Here is a 13,025-nt window from a genome sequence, read left to right on the forward strand (position 1 = left end):
TGGGGCCACCGGAGGGGTGCGGAGATGGACAGACGGACGGAAGGGCGGGGGGCCGGGAGGCCGGACGCAGGGGCGGACACACGGACGGACGGACGGACGGACGAGCCCCCCCGTCGCCAGCGCTGGGGGCGGGGCCAGCCGCGAGGCCACGCCCCGTTCCGCCATTGGCTGCCGCCCCCCTCTCTTCCCACGCCGCTTCATGAATGAAAGGGGGGGGGGAGGGGGCCGGGGGCCGCTTTAACCCCTTGGGTGCCGGGGCCAGAGCTGATGGGGGGGGCGCAACTCCCAGAGCCAAACGTGGGGACCGCGGGGCTGGGGGAGCCGAGGGGATGCAGAAATTTGGGGGGAGGGACTGGGGGGTGGGTGGGGACAAGAGGGGCCGGATGCGGCCGCAAAGCGGGGACCCCCCCTTGCACCCCAACACATGATCCACGCCAGACGGGGCGCAAAACCACTGGTCCGGAACCAAAGCTGTGGGGGGAACTGGGAGGGACTGGGAGGGCCAACCGGGGTGCTGGGAGCTCCCCCTGACCCCCCTGACCCCCCCGTCCCAGGGCCGAGTCCCCCCCGTTCCCTGCCGGGCCGCGCCGGAGGGGCGCTGTCCCTTTAAGAGGGCAGCCGCGCGCGTTCCCGCGGGCGGGGCCGGGTGACGTCAGCGGGGCATGAATGAACAGGAGCGGGGCGCTCCCGCGGGGCTCGCGCGGAGCTGGGGCGCCCCGGGCACCCCGCGACCTCTGCTATGGCCGCGGCCCCCCCGGCAGCCTTCATCCTCCTCGCCCTCCTCCTCCTCCTCGCCCCCGCCGCCCCCAAGGAAGGTGAGCGCGGCCCCGTGCCCCGATTTTTTTTTTTTTTTTTTTTTTTTTTTTTTGGGGGGGGGGGTCTTGGGTCTGGGGGGGCTGCGGAGAGGCTCCGCACCCCCCCCCCCACCGCACCCCTGGGTGCTCGCAGGGTGCTGGGGGTCGGGGATCGGGGACATCGCGGCTTTTGGGGGAAGTTTGGCAACTTTTGGGTTCGGCGCAAGGAGCTGGAGAGTGGTCGGGGGACTGGGGGGGGGGAGGAAAAAGCTCCAAAAAAAGCGGGTTTGGGGTTTTTTTGTTGGGGGGGTGAGCCCTAGGGGAGCACCGGGGGCTGGGAGAGACCTGGGGGAGAAGGTCGGGAGCGCTTCTTTTTAGGGCGAAAAAAGGCCGAAAAGGGCAAAACGCTGCCGCTAGCGGGGGGCTTGCGGCCGCTCCTTGCCCGCGGCCGGGCTGGCCTCCCCCCCCCGCCCCCCCCCCCCCCCAAAAAAAAAAAAAAAGCGATGCTGGAGCCGGTGGGTGGAAAGTGGGGACCCCCTCCCCCCCTTGCGACCCCCTTAAAATAATGGGGCGGAGTGGAGGCAGAAGTCAGCCAAAAGTTGAAAAATCCAGCCCCCAAAATCCCCAAATTCAAACGAAAAAACAACAACAAAAAACCTTAAAGGAAGGTTCCCCGGGCAGGATCCGGCCGCGGAGCTGGAGAACAATGTCAGGAAAACCCAAAAAGTGCTGGGAAAAACAAGCTTCGCCCTGGCCCCCACCTTGCACCCCCCCTGCCGAGCTCCCCGGGGTGGTTTGGGATCAGTTCGGGGGGTTTTGGGCAAATTGGGGTGGGGGAAGCGAAGGTTGGGTTTCTTTTCCTGGGGGAGCCACAAACTCTCGGAGAGCGAAGGGCGAAAGAATCCGGCCCCGACCGCAGCGAATGCAAATAACTGGGAGGTTGGGGGGTGTCTGGGGAAGGGAAATCGAGGGGAAACGGGAAAATGGGGAAGAAAACCCCAAGCGCCCTTCCAGCCGGGGCCGGGGAGGGGGTTCGGGGCATCCGCAGGCAGGTTCCTGGGGGCTCGGAGGGGTAAGGAGCGATTTGGGGCAAAACCAGGTAAAAGACGGCAAAGTTTGGCGGCGGCTGGGAGCCAGGGGGCGATCAGTTGTGAAGTGTCAGGTTTGGGGGGCAGGGAGGGGGGGGTCTTGGGGCCCCCCCGTTCTCCCCCCTCAGTGAAACTTTGACCTCGGAGGGGAGGCTGGGGCCGGATCCTGCGCCGCGGTTGGGGTCAGTGCCTGTGGGTTGGGGGTTTGGGGACACGGAGTAGGGGCGAGGGGGGAACAGGAATGGGAATGGGGCTGCACATGGGGGTCACGGTGACGATGATGATGATGATGAAGGTGGCCGTGGCCATGCAGGTGCCTGGGGGCTGCGGTGACAGCGGCGGTGCGGGGCTGGGGGGGGCAGCGGGGCAGCCGAGGGCGCTGGCAGCGGGCGCACCCTGGCTGCGCCTCTTGACTCAGCCGCAGGTCCCTGCCCTGAGTCACTGCTTGGGGGGGTGTGGGGGGGGGTGTCACAGGGGGGGACCCCACGAACTGCCCCCCTGCCGTGTTTCCGCTTTCTGGGGGGAATTCCAGCCGCAGGAAAGCCGGGAGGTGCCCGGCATCCTTCCTGGCTGGCGGTGGGGGGACGGGGCTGGACGTGTCACAAGTTCCCCGTTCTCTGCACCTGCCCCGTAAAGCTGGGGCGAGGGGGGGGGGGGGGGCACCGGGGGGCACATCCCCAAAGCCCCCCGCCTCCCCCAGGGCCGTGTCGGGCATGAAGCCGGGCGCATTCCTTGGGGCTGATTCATGGCGCTTCCGCCCCGGCCGCGGCCTCCTCTTCCTCCCCTGGCCCTGGTGCTGGATCCGGCCACCGCCCTCGGCGTGCCGGGGCTCGCCGCTTCCCCCAGCCCCGCGTCCTGCCCGGCCCAGGGGGACACCAGGGGGACATGGGGTGGTGACGTGGGGGGGGTCCCATGGACAGCTGGGGGGCCCTGAGCTCACCCAGGGTCCCAGGGGCTTCTGGGGGCATCCGTGGGTCCAAGGGGCATCTGGGTGGGTTGGTGGCGTCTGTGGGTCCTGGTGGCTTCCTTGGGGTGTGTGCACAGGTCCTGGTGGGCTTCTGTGGGTCCTGGGGGCATCTGTGTGTCTCTGGAGCACCCCCAGGTCCCTGAGACATCCATGGGTCCCAGACACATCCGGGTTTATTGGTGGCACCCACGTGTCTCAGGGATGTATATATGTGGGTTCTGGGGACACCTGTGGGTGCCAGGGACAGATATGTTGGGTGCTAGGGGCTTTTGGGTGTGCTGGTGGCATCTGCAGGTTCTGGTGACATCTGTGGGTCCTGGGGGGCATCTGGATTTGTTAGTGGCATCTGTGGGTCCTGGTGGGCACCCATGGGTCCAAGGGACATCTGTGGAACCTGAGGACTTCCACGGGTCTGGGGACACCCACGGGTCCCGGAGGACACCCATGGATCCAAGAGGCAGGTGACATCTGTGGTTCCTGGGGGGCATCCGTGGGTCCTGAAGGCATCCATGGGCCCTGGGTCTGCATTTCCCAAGGGCATCTGAGAGCACTGGGGCCATCTGTGGGTCCTGGTGGCATCTCCCTGGCGTCCTGCTCACCCTGCTAACGGCCCTCTCCTCTCCCCACAGTCGTCCTGCTGGACTTCGCCAAGGCCCAGGGGGAGCTGGGCTGGCTAACCCAGCCCTACGGCAAAGGGGTGAGCACCCGGCGAGGGGCGACGCTGCAGATGGGGACGGGGGCAGCCTTGGGGACGGGGCCCTCCATCAGGATGCAAGCGAGCGGGCATGCATCCCTGGGGATGGGGAGCATCCGTGGGGACCGGGGGCTCTCCATGGGGACGGGGATGGAGATGGGACTACCCATGGGGACAGATCAGCCATGGAGATGAGAATGAGGGGCATCTATGGGGGTGGGGATGGAGGTGGGACTATCCATGGGGATGGGGAGCATCCACAGGGAGATATCAGCCATGGGGATGGAGAATGAGGGGCATCCACGGGGATGGGGATGGAGGCATCCATGGGGATGAGGACAAGGGCATCCCTGAGGACCGGGGGCATCGTACCTCCTGCCTCAGTTTCCCCCCGAGGGGGCATAGCGACAGCAGCTCCAAGGACCCGTTTCTCTCTGCGGCGCAGTGGGACCTGCTGCAGAACATGATGAACGACTCGCAGATCTACATGTACCTGGTGTGCAACGTGCTGGAGGGTGAGCAGGAGAACTGGCTGCGCACCAACTGGATCTACCGCAGCGAGGCCCAGCGCGTCTTCATCGAGCTCAAGTTCACTGTCCGCGACTGCAATAGCTTCCCCAGCGGCGGCGGCTCCTGCAAGGAGACCTTCAACCTCTACTACGCCGAGTCCGACGTCGACTACGGCACCAACTTCCAGAAGCGGCAGTTCAAGAAGATCGACACCATCGCCCCGGACGAGATCACGGTGCAGGACGACTTCACCAACCGCAACGTCAAGCTCAACGTGGAGGTGCGCTCGGTGGGGCCGCTGCGGAGGAAAGGCTTCTACCTGGCTTTCCAGGACCTGGGCGCCTGCGTGGCTCTGCTCTCGGTCCGCATCTACTACAAGACGTGCCCGGCCGTGCTGCGGGGCATGGCCCACTTCCCCGAGACGGTGGCGGGCGCCGACTCGCAGACCCTGGCGGAGGTGCGGGGCTCCTGCGTGGAGGACGCGGTGGCCGACGAGGCGCCGACGCTGCACTGCAACGCGGACGGGGAGTGGCTGGTGCCCATCGGGCAGTGCCAGTGCCGGGCCGGCTACGAGGCCGTGGGTGACCAGTGCCAAGGTGAGGATGTGGGGGCATCCGTGGTAGTGGTGGCGACGCTGGGGATGGGGTGGCGTGGGGCTGGGGGCGCCCTGTCTTGGTGCGTGCCGTGCAAGCCATCCCTCCCTCTCGGGGGCACCCTTGGGCACCTTCATCTCTCTTGGGGCACACTTGTGGCACCCTTGGGCATCCCCAACACCCCTGGAGGCACCCTTGGAGCGTCCTCAAGGCCCTTGGAGCATTACTGGTGCACCGAGCTTGTCAGGTGGAGAGGGGTGGGCTGGGGGGGCCATTCCCCCAAGTGGAGGCATGGGTTGATAGTGGGTGTCCACCCCCTCCCACGGTGGATAACAATAAGGCAAAGCACCCCCAAACCCCCCAGTTGACATGCTCTGAGGGTGACGCGTGCCCAGGAGCTGGTGAGGATACTCAGGCTGGGGACAGGGACCCGGTCGCTGACCTTCCTGTTGTGTGTGTGTGCCCCCCACAGCTTGTCCCCCCGGCACCTTCAAGGCCGAGGTGTCCCCCAGCGGCTGCCAGCCCTGCCCCGCGCACACGCTGCCGGCCCCGACCGCCGCTGCCGCCTGCCCCTGCGAGGACGGGCACTTCCGCGCCCCCACCGACCCGGCCGCCGCGCCGTGCACCCGTGAGTGGCGTTTTGGGGACACGGGGGTGGGTCGTGGGGTGCGGGGGGCACCTCCGTGCCCTGACCCCACACACACCGCCACCGCTTTGCTCCGTGTCCCCAGGTCCTCCTTCGCCCCCGGGCAGCGTCACGGCCATGGGGCTGGGGGCCGCCGTGCAGCTGCGCTGGTCCCCCCCCACCGACACGGGCGGCCGGCAGGACGTCACCTACAGCGTCACCTGCGAGCAGTGCTGGCCTGAGAGCGGCGAGTGCCGGCCCTGCGATGGGGGCATCCGCTACTCGCAGCCCCCCCGGGGGCTGGCAGGGACGGGGGTGACGGTCACCGACCTGGAGCCCCACGTCAACTACACCTTCACCGTCGAAGCCCGCAACGGCGTCTCGTCCTTCAGCGCCCACCGCAGCGTGGCCACCGCCAGCATCAGCGTCAACCAGACGGGTAAGGGCCACCGGTGTCCCCACCACCACCGCTGTGGAGGTGCCACCGCCTCCCATGACACCCCTTTCCCCATGGCAGAGCCACCACGGGTGACGTCGGTGAGCCTGGACGGGCGGACGGCCACCAGCCTGGTCCTCTCCTGGACGGTGCCGCTGCGGCAGCAGAGCCGGGTCTGGAAGTACGAAGTTACCTACAGCAAGAAGGTGCCACCAGCGGCGTCCCATCCTCGTCCCACCTCGTGTCCTTCCCCAAACCCCTCGTCCTCACCGTGTCCCTGCTTCCCCAGGTGGACGAGAACAGCTACTCGGTGCTGCGCTGCGAGGGTGCCTCCGTCACCATCCCCAAGCTGTCCCCCGCCACCGCCTACGTGGTGCGGGTCCAGGCGCTCACCCAGGACGGCCACGGCACCTTCAGCCCCGAGCACGAGTTCGAGACGTTGCCTGAGGGTGAGGAGTGGTTTTTTTTGGGGTGGGTTGTCGGTGGTTTGTTAGTTTTGGGGGGTGCTATGGGGTGCACATGGCTCCAACTGTCCCTGCAGGTGCCGAGTCCATGGCATCTGCCGCTGTCATCAGTGGCTCAGTCACCGGCATCCTCTTTGTCGTCCTCCTCCTGGCCGCTCTCATCTACGTCCTCCGGAGGTAAGGAGAGGAAAAAAAAAAAATCCAAATTTTTTCCCCCACTGAGGTGAATTTTGGGACAAAATGCTGCTTTTCTGCAGGAGGAGGAGCTCGCGGTCACGCCAGTCCCCTGAGGACGTCTACTTCTCCAAGTCTGGTGAGCACCGGGGTGGTGGGATCAGGGTGGGGGCTCGGTGGTGACACAGGTGGGACAGTGGGGACAGGTCAGGGGTGACACAGCTGCTGCCCCCCTTAGCAGACCAGCTGAAGCCCCTCAAGACCTATGTGGACCCGCACACCTATGAAGACCCCAACCAAGCCATGCTCAAGTTCACCACCGAGATCTCCCCGTCCTCCATCACCCGCCAGAAGGTCATCGGTGCTGGTAGGTCCCCATGGGGCTCTGTCCCCTGCCTGTCCCCAAGCCGGGGAGGGGCGGAAGGGGACAGATTCTGAACCTCCCCCTTCCTCTGGGCAGGTGAATTTGGGGAGGTCTACAAGGGCACCCTGAAACGCGGCAAGAAGGAGGTGCCGGTGGCCATCAAGACCCTGAAGGTGGGCTACACGGAGAAGCAGCGGGTGGACTTCCTGAGCGAAGCCAGCATCATGGGCCAGTTCTGCCACCACAACATCATCCGCCTCGAGGGGGTCGTCTCGAAGTGTGAGTCCCCCCCCTCCAAATAAATCCCACCACTTCCCTGCAAAAAAAACCAAGCTTGCTAGGCCTGCCAAAAAGTGCTGCTCTCACATGCACCCCCACGTGCTTGGAGTCATGGGGTTTTGAGGTTTTCTGACCCGTTTTGGCTCTCTTTCTGCAGACAAACCCTTCATGATCATCACAGAGTACATGGAAAACGGCGCGCTGGACAAATTCCTGCGGGTAGGTGATGCGTGCGGGAATCCCATCGCCCCAGGGTGGGATTAGCAGGGCTTCAGCCCCAAAATCCACCACGGGAGACGGGTCCCGGCCCCAGCCATGTCTCTGTAGGGGCAAGAGGAGGATTTGGGGTCGGTTTCTCCTCTTTCAGGACAAAGACGGGGAGTTCTGCGTGATCCAGCTGGTGGGCATGCTGCGGGGCATCGCGGCCGGCATGAAGTACCTGGCCAACATGAACTACGTGCACCGGGACCTGGCCGCGCGCAACATCCTGGTCAACAGCAACCTGGTCTGCAAGGTGTCCGACTTCGGGCTCTCCAGGGTGCTGGAGGATGACCCCGAAGCCACCTACACCACCAGCGTGAGTGCCACCGAGGGATTGGGGGGGGGCTGGATGGCTATTTATTTATTTTATTTTTTGGAGCAGTTTTGCATTCTTGCCTTCCGTTCTGAACCTTGGCATCACTGCATTTAAGCGTCCTTTTTTTCCCACCACAATTTTTGCATTGTTTCTTGCTTTTTGACATCCTCACTTTTTTTTTTTGTTTTCCTCCCCTCGTTCCTCCTCGCATCTTGGCACCTGGACAATTTTGGTGGTGGTGGCACAGGGGGGGAAGATCCCGATCCGCTGGACGGCACCCGAGGCCATCTCCTACCGCAAGTTCACCTCTGCCAGCGACGTCTGGAGCTATGGCATCGTCATGTGGGAGGTGATGTCCTACGGCGAGCGCCCGTACTGGGAGCTCTCCAACCATGAGGTGAGCGCAGGTATCCCTCCGGCCCCTGTTCTTGGTGGTGACCTTGCTTTTTTGGGGCGTGCCCCTCAAGCCATGCGCCGTTGCAGGTGATGAAGGCCATCAATGAGGGCTTCCGCCTGCCCGCCCCGCTGGACTGCCCCTCCGCCGTCTACCAGCTGATGATGCAGTGCTGGCAGCAGGAGCGCAGCCGGCGCCCCAAGTTCGCCGACGTCGTCAGCATCCTCGACAAGCTCATCCGCGCCCCCGAGTCACTCAAGACGCTGGCGGACTTCGACCCACGGTGAGCTGCGGGGAGGGGCAGGAGAGAGGGGAAAATAGGGAGGGGAGGGCAGTTTGCAGGTGGTGCAGGCTTGCACGCGCTTTTGCATCCCCGCGTTTCTGCCTTCTCGCTGTTTTGTGTTCTTGCAGGCTTCTTCTGCATCTTTGCGATGTTTTTGCAGCATTGCACTCTTTGTGCTGTTCTGCATCCGTGCCTTTCTTTTTGCAGGTTTGCATCCTTGCACGCTTCTTTTGCATCTTTGCATTTTTATGCTGTTTTTGTAGCTTTGCACTCTTGCATACTCTTTCACGTCTGTGCTTTGTTTTTTGCAGCTTTGCATTCTTGCATGCTTCTTTTGCATCTCTGTGTTGTCTTTGTAGCGTTGCACTCCTGCGTGCTCTTTTGCTCTTTTGCATCTTTGCATTTGCGCCTTGCTTATTGCAATTTTGCGTTCTTGCATGCTTCTTTTGCATCTTTGCATTTTTTGCACTGGTTTTGCATTCTTGCACACTCTTTTGCATCTGCAGTTTAAGATTGGTTTTTGCAGTTCTGTATTCTTGCATTGCTTTTGCAGCTTTCCATTCTTGCCTTTTTGGCATCTTTGCATCTGTGCAATTTTAAATTGGATTTTGCATCTTTGCATTCTTGCATTGCTTTTTGAATCTTTGCATTCTTCTGCTTTTTCTTTGCATCCTTGCCTTTTGCATTGCTTTATGTAGTTTTCTGTTCCTGCCTTCTTTTTTTGCATCTTTACACTCTTGCATTGCTTTTATATTCACCTTTTGCATTTTTTTGCATCCTTGCCTTCTGTATATCTGCATTTTTAGCTTCCTTTTTTTTTTTTTTTACATTTGCAATTTTTACATTGTTTCTTGCCTTTTAACGTTCTTGCCTTATTGTTTTGCATTTCCACTTTTTGTATTACTCTTTGCATCCTCACGTTTACACGTTCTTTTTCACATCTTGGCACCTGGGAAACTTTGCATTGCATTTTGCTTTTTTTTTTTATATATATATAATGTTTTCCCATTACTTGCTTTATACTTCTGCATTGTAGCTCTACCTTTTTTTTACAGTTGGGCTTTTGCCTTACCATTGGCATCTTTGCACTGTCACTTCTAAATTTTGCATCTCAGCATCTTTACCTTTTGCCACTGTGTTCGCATGCGTGGGTTGTTTTTGTGTTTTTGTTTTTTTTTGCTGCTTACCATTTTTGCACTGTTTTCTGTAACTTTGCGCCTTTCCACTGTTTTTTGCATTACTTTTTTTCCACATCCTTCCATTTCTTTGCATGACTTCTTTCCAACCTGTGCCCTCCTGCATTGTTTTTGCATCCTTCCGTTCCTGCATCCTTTTTTTTTTTTTTTTTCCAGCCTTCCTTTTTTTTTTTTCACATGCTTTTCTTTATCTTTGCATGGTTTTTCATCCTTGCATTTCTGCACCGTGGGTTTGCTCCCTGCCCTGCCCTGCACGTCACACCATCTCCTCGGCCCCGTCCCCGCAGGGTCTCCATCCGCCTGCCCAGCACCAGCGGCTCCGAGGGCGTCCCCTTCCGCTCGGTGCCCGAGTGGCTCGAGTCCATCAAGATGCACCAGTACGCCGAGCACTTCATGGCCGCGGGCTACAGCACCATCGAGAAGGTGCTGCAGATGACCAGCGAGTGAGTCCTGGGGCCCCGCAAAATGGGGGATGCTCGGGGCTGGATCTGCCCCCAGGGGATGCTCGGGGCTGGATCTGGTGCTGGGTAAAGTCTGGGTCTGGCTTTGCCCCTGGGGGATGCTTGGGGCTGGATCCACCCTGGGGCTGTTTAGGGCAGGATCCACCCCCCCCGCATCCCCACCACGCTCAGGATCGGACCACCCCCAAGCACCCTTCCAGGCCAGACCTTTTTGGGGCTGTTCTCACCCCAAAACCCCTCCCTCATTCCGTAACGCCCCCCTTCCCTCCCCGCAGCGACATCAAGAAGATCGGCGTGCGCCTGCCCGGCCACCAGAAGCGCATCGCCTACAGCCTGCTGGGGCTGCAGGAGCAGCTCTGCACCGGGGGCATCCCCATCTGACCCCCACGTACCCCAGCGTGCAAAATGAAGACCCCCAGCCTACCCCCCCCCCCCCCCCGCCGCTTTATTTATTATTTTTATTATTTTTAAGGTTTTTATTATTGTTAATAATAATATTATTTCCCACGGGGGATGTTGCCACTTGGGCATCGCCATCCCCAGGACAAAACGGGTGTGAAACCCCACAAAAATTAAATTTCAAGCCTGCACTTGGTTGGGGGGGTGGCCTTATTAGGGGGGAGTTTCCTCTTTTTTTTCTGCATTTCAAGGAAAAAAAAATAGGGCTGAGCCAGGTGCTTCTGAATGCTTTGTGGATGGCTTGGCCCTAAACTCTCGATTTTTGCTTTTTTTCCCCTATTTATTCCTCTCCCGACGCTGGGTTGGGTTTTTTCCACCTTAACGCTGATAAGCAGTGTTACCTCTTTTATTTTTTGTTTTTTTAACGTAATTTATTATATTTTTGTATATTTATTGAGGAAAAATCAAAGAGGTTTCAGATTTGGGGAAGATAATAGGGGAGAGAAAAAAAAAGGGGGGCAGGTTTGGGGTATTTTTCCCCCCCTTTTTAATGGATTTTATGGGATTTTCATGAAAGTGAGTTTGATTTGAATAAAACTTTTGTGCTCTTTTTCTACAACTGTGTCATCAGGCAGCTGCCAGCAGCGATTTGGGTTTGGGAGGTAGAGCTGGGTGGGGGGGGAAGCTTTTATTTTTGTTTTTTTAAGGCGGTTTTAAGATTTTGAAGCATTTTGCAAGCGTTTGCATGCATTTCCCAGCTGGGGCCTCCTTTCTCCCAAACCCTTGAGGAATTTGGGATTTTTTATTTCGCTAAGCACGAGCGGGGCCGGCTGCCCGGTGCCTACAAATAACCGGGTAGGGAAAAAAAGCCGGAAAAAGCAATTTTTATTTTTTTTCCCCAAAACCACAAGGGGAAGGGGGGGACGACGCCGTGTGGTTGCGGGGTGGTTGCAAAAGCATCCGTCGGGTGCTTTTTTTTTTACCCTTTTTTTACTTTCTGTTTGGCGCTGCGCCCTGCAGCGAGCCGCCCCGCCCGGCGGGTGCCCGGGTGCCGCCGTGCCTCGGTTTCCCCTCCCCGCGCGAAGTTTCGGTGAAACTCCCGATCCCCGCGGGGGTGACGCACGGGGAGCTGGGCGGGGGCTTCCCCGGGGGTGCTGCGGGTCCCCACCCCACTGAGGCCCCCCCCAGGCACTGGGCTCCGTCACCCCGCGCTGTCCTCGGCCCCCCTGAGCACCTCCCGTGGGCGATACGGGTGCTGCGGGCCCCCTGCCCCGTGGAGCATCCTTCCCCGTGCTGTGGGTGCTGTGTTCCCAGCACCCTGCTGAGCACCCTCCGTGGGTGCTGTGGTCCCCTCCTGCCCTTGGCCCCCTCACCCCCCTGAGACCCATCCCTGGGGGCTGGGGGCAGGGGGACCCCCTGAGCGCCACCCGTGGGTGCTGTGGTTCCCTCTATGTGGTCTCCTTGCCCCACTGAGCGCCACCCATGGGTGCTGTGGGTGTCAGGGTCCCCATGCCCTGCTCAGCACCTTTCCCGAGGGCTGTGGGTGCTGTGTTCCCCTCACCCTAGGGTGCCCTCAACCCACTGAGCACCCTCCCTGGGTGCTGCGGTCCCATCACCCTAAGGTGTCCTCACCCCGCTGAGCACCACCCAGGTGTGCTGTGGCCCCCATACCCGCTCAGCACCTTTCCCAAGTGATGCGGGTGCTGTGGTGCCGTCACCCCTGGGTGTCCTCAACCCCCTGAGCACCCTCCACGGGTGCTGCCTCTTCCCCACCCCACCCAGCACCTCCGGCCCCCGCACCCCCCGGGGCTGCCTGCACCCAGCTCCCGCCCCGCTTTTTGGGTGTTCTCCTGGCGCTGACCCCATTTCACCTCTCCTCCGGCTGGGCTCGGGCATGCCCGGGATTAATTGTGCCGCCTTCGTTAGCGTCTGCTGCGCCTTCCCCTCCCCGAAACGCTGCACCCCGCTTTGGGGAGCCCACGGCACCGCCTGCGCTGGGGCAAAGGGCCTGGGGGGGGAGGGGGCTTGGGGGGGCCCCAAGGCCCCGGGACAGCAGCTGGGGGTTGCACAACACCCGCCACCTTTAATTGCAATAATTAAGGCTAATTATGCAAATAAGGGTGCTGATAATTATAGGGCTCTGCAGAGATTGCGGGGGGGGGGGGGGGTGCACAGCCAAGCTGGTGGCCCCGTTAAAGGGGGATGGCTGGGGGGGGGGGGAATGGCCCCGTTGCTGAGATCAGAGCATGATTTTGGGCTGATTTGGGGCTTTTTGAGTACTTGGCCAACCCTGTTGTGGGACCCTGGCTGTGGGGAGACACCCCTCGCCCCCAAACCCCGCTGGCCTGGTCTGCAGCCCCTACCCAAGCCCTACAAAGAGACGCAGTGATGTGGAAAGCCCAGGCTCTAATTAGCACTGCAGCAGCTTAATGAGGCGATGCTAATTGCACCCCCCCAAGTGGCGCGTGCACCCCTGAAAGCCCGGCAGCCGCAGGTGGGGAGGAGGAGGAGGTGTCGTGGGTGTTTGTGCACCTATGGGTTCGTGCATTTATGGGTTTGGGTTTCTGGGTTTGTGCGCGCGTGTCCGTAACGCACGAGCACACTCTGCTGGAGAGCCGGCCCCGCGCATCCCCCAGTCCCAGCAAAGGGGAAACTGAGGCAGGCAGGGACCGGGGGGGGGTCACATAAGGCTGGGACAGCCCACCCCGGTGTCCCCAAGTCCCACAG

General features: G+C 60.9%; 1 protein-coding gene across 3 annotated transcripts; it reads left to right on the plus strand.

Moving 5' to 3' along the window:
- The first annotated feature begins 639 nt into the window (after positions 1-639).
- On the plus strand, positions 640-10,912 carry EPHA2 (EPH receptor A2). 3 transcript variants are annotated; one of them, XM_040533797.1, is made up of 17 exons: positions 640-815; positions 3,479-3,546; positions 3,989-4,649; positions 5,119-5,274; positions 5,378-5,710; positions 5,789-5,913; positions 5,997-6,156; positions 6,249-6,348; positions 6,429-6,484; positions 6,584-6,712; positions 6,806-6,988; positions 7,146-7,207; positions 7,356-7,565; positions 7,813-7,962; positions 8,049-8,242; positions 9,726-9,881; positions 10,175-10,912. In XM_040533797.1, exons 1-17 carry the CDS (start codon positions 740-742, stop codon positions 10,278-10,280), a joined length of 2,925 nt encoding a protein of 974 aa, XP_040389731.1. In that variant the 5' UTR covers positions 640-739; the 3' UTR covers positions 10,281-10,912. The 3 variants fall into 3 exon arrangements, with proteins under 3 accessions (XP_040389731.1, XP_040389732.1, XP_040389730.1); XM_040533798.1 differs by having other exon boundaries at positions 655-815; positions 6,587-6,712; XM_040533796.1 differs by having other exon boundaries at positions 655-815; positions 5,378-5,913.
- The last annotated feature ends 2,113 nt before the right edge of the window (positions 10,913-13,025 follow it).

This window comes from Cygnus olor, chromosome 21 (assembly GCF_009769625.2).
Source record: "Cygnus olor isolate bCygOlo1 chromosome 21, bCygOlo1.pri.v2, whole genome shotgun sequence".
Lineage (NCBI taxonomy): Eukaryota > Metazoa > Chordata > Aves > Anseriformes > Anatidae > Cygnus > Cygnus olor.

What these genes read in the sequence shown, in the direction of transcription:
- EPHA2 (XM_040533796.1), top strand. Translation starts at nt 740, where the DNA reads ATGGCCGCGGCCCCCCCGGCAGCCTTCATCCTCCTCGCCCTCCTCCTC. An exon ending in AAGTTACCTACAGCAAGAAG is followed by an intron (nt 5,914 to 5,996) that starts GTGCCACCAGCG and finishes CTGCTTCCCCAG; the next exon opens with GTGGACGAGAACAGCTACTC. An exon ending in CCAGAAGGTCATCGGTGCTG is followed by an intron (nt 6,713 to 6,805) that starts GTAGGTCCCCAT and finishes TCCTCTGGGCAG; the next exon opens with GTGAATTTGGGGAGGTCTAC.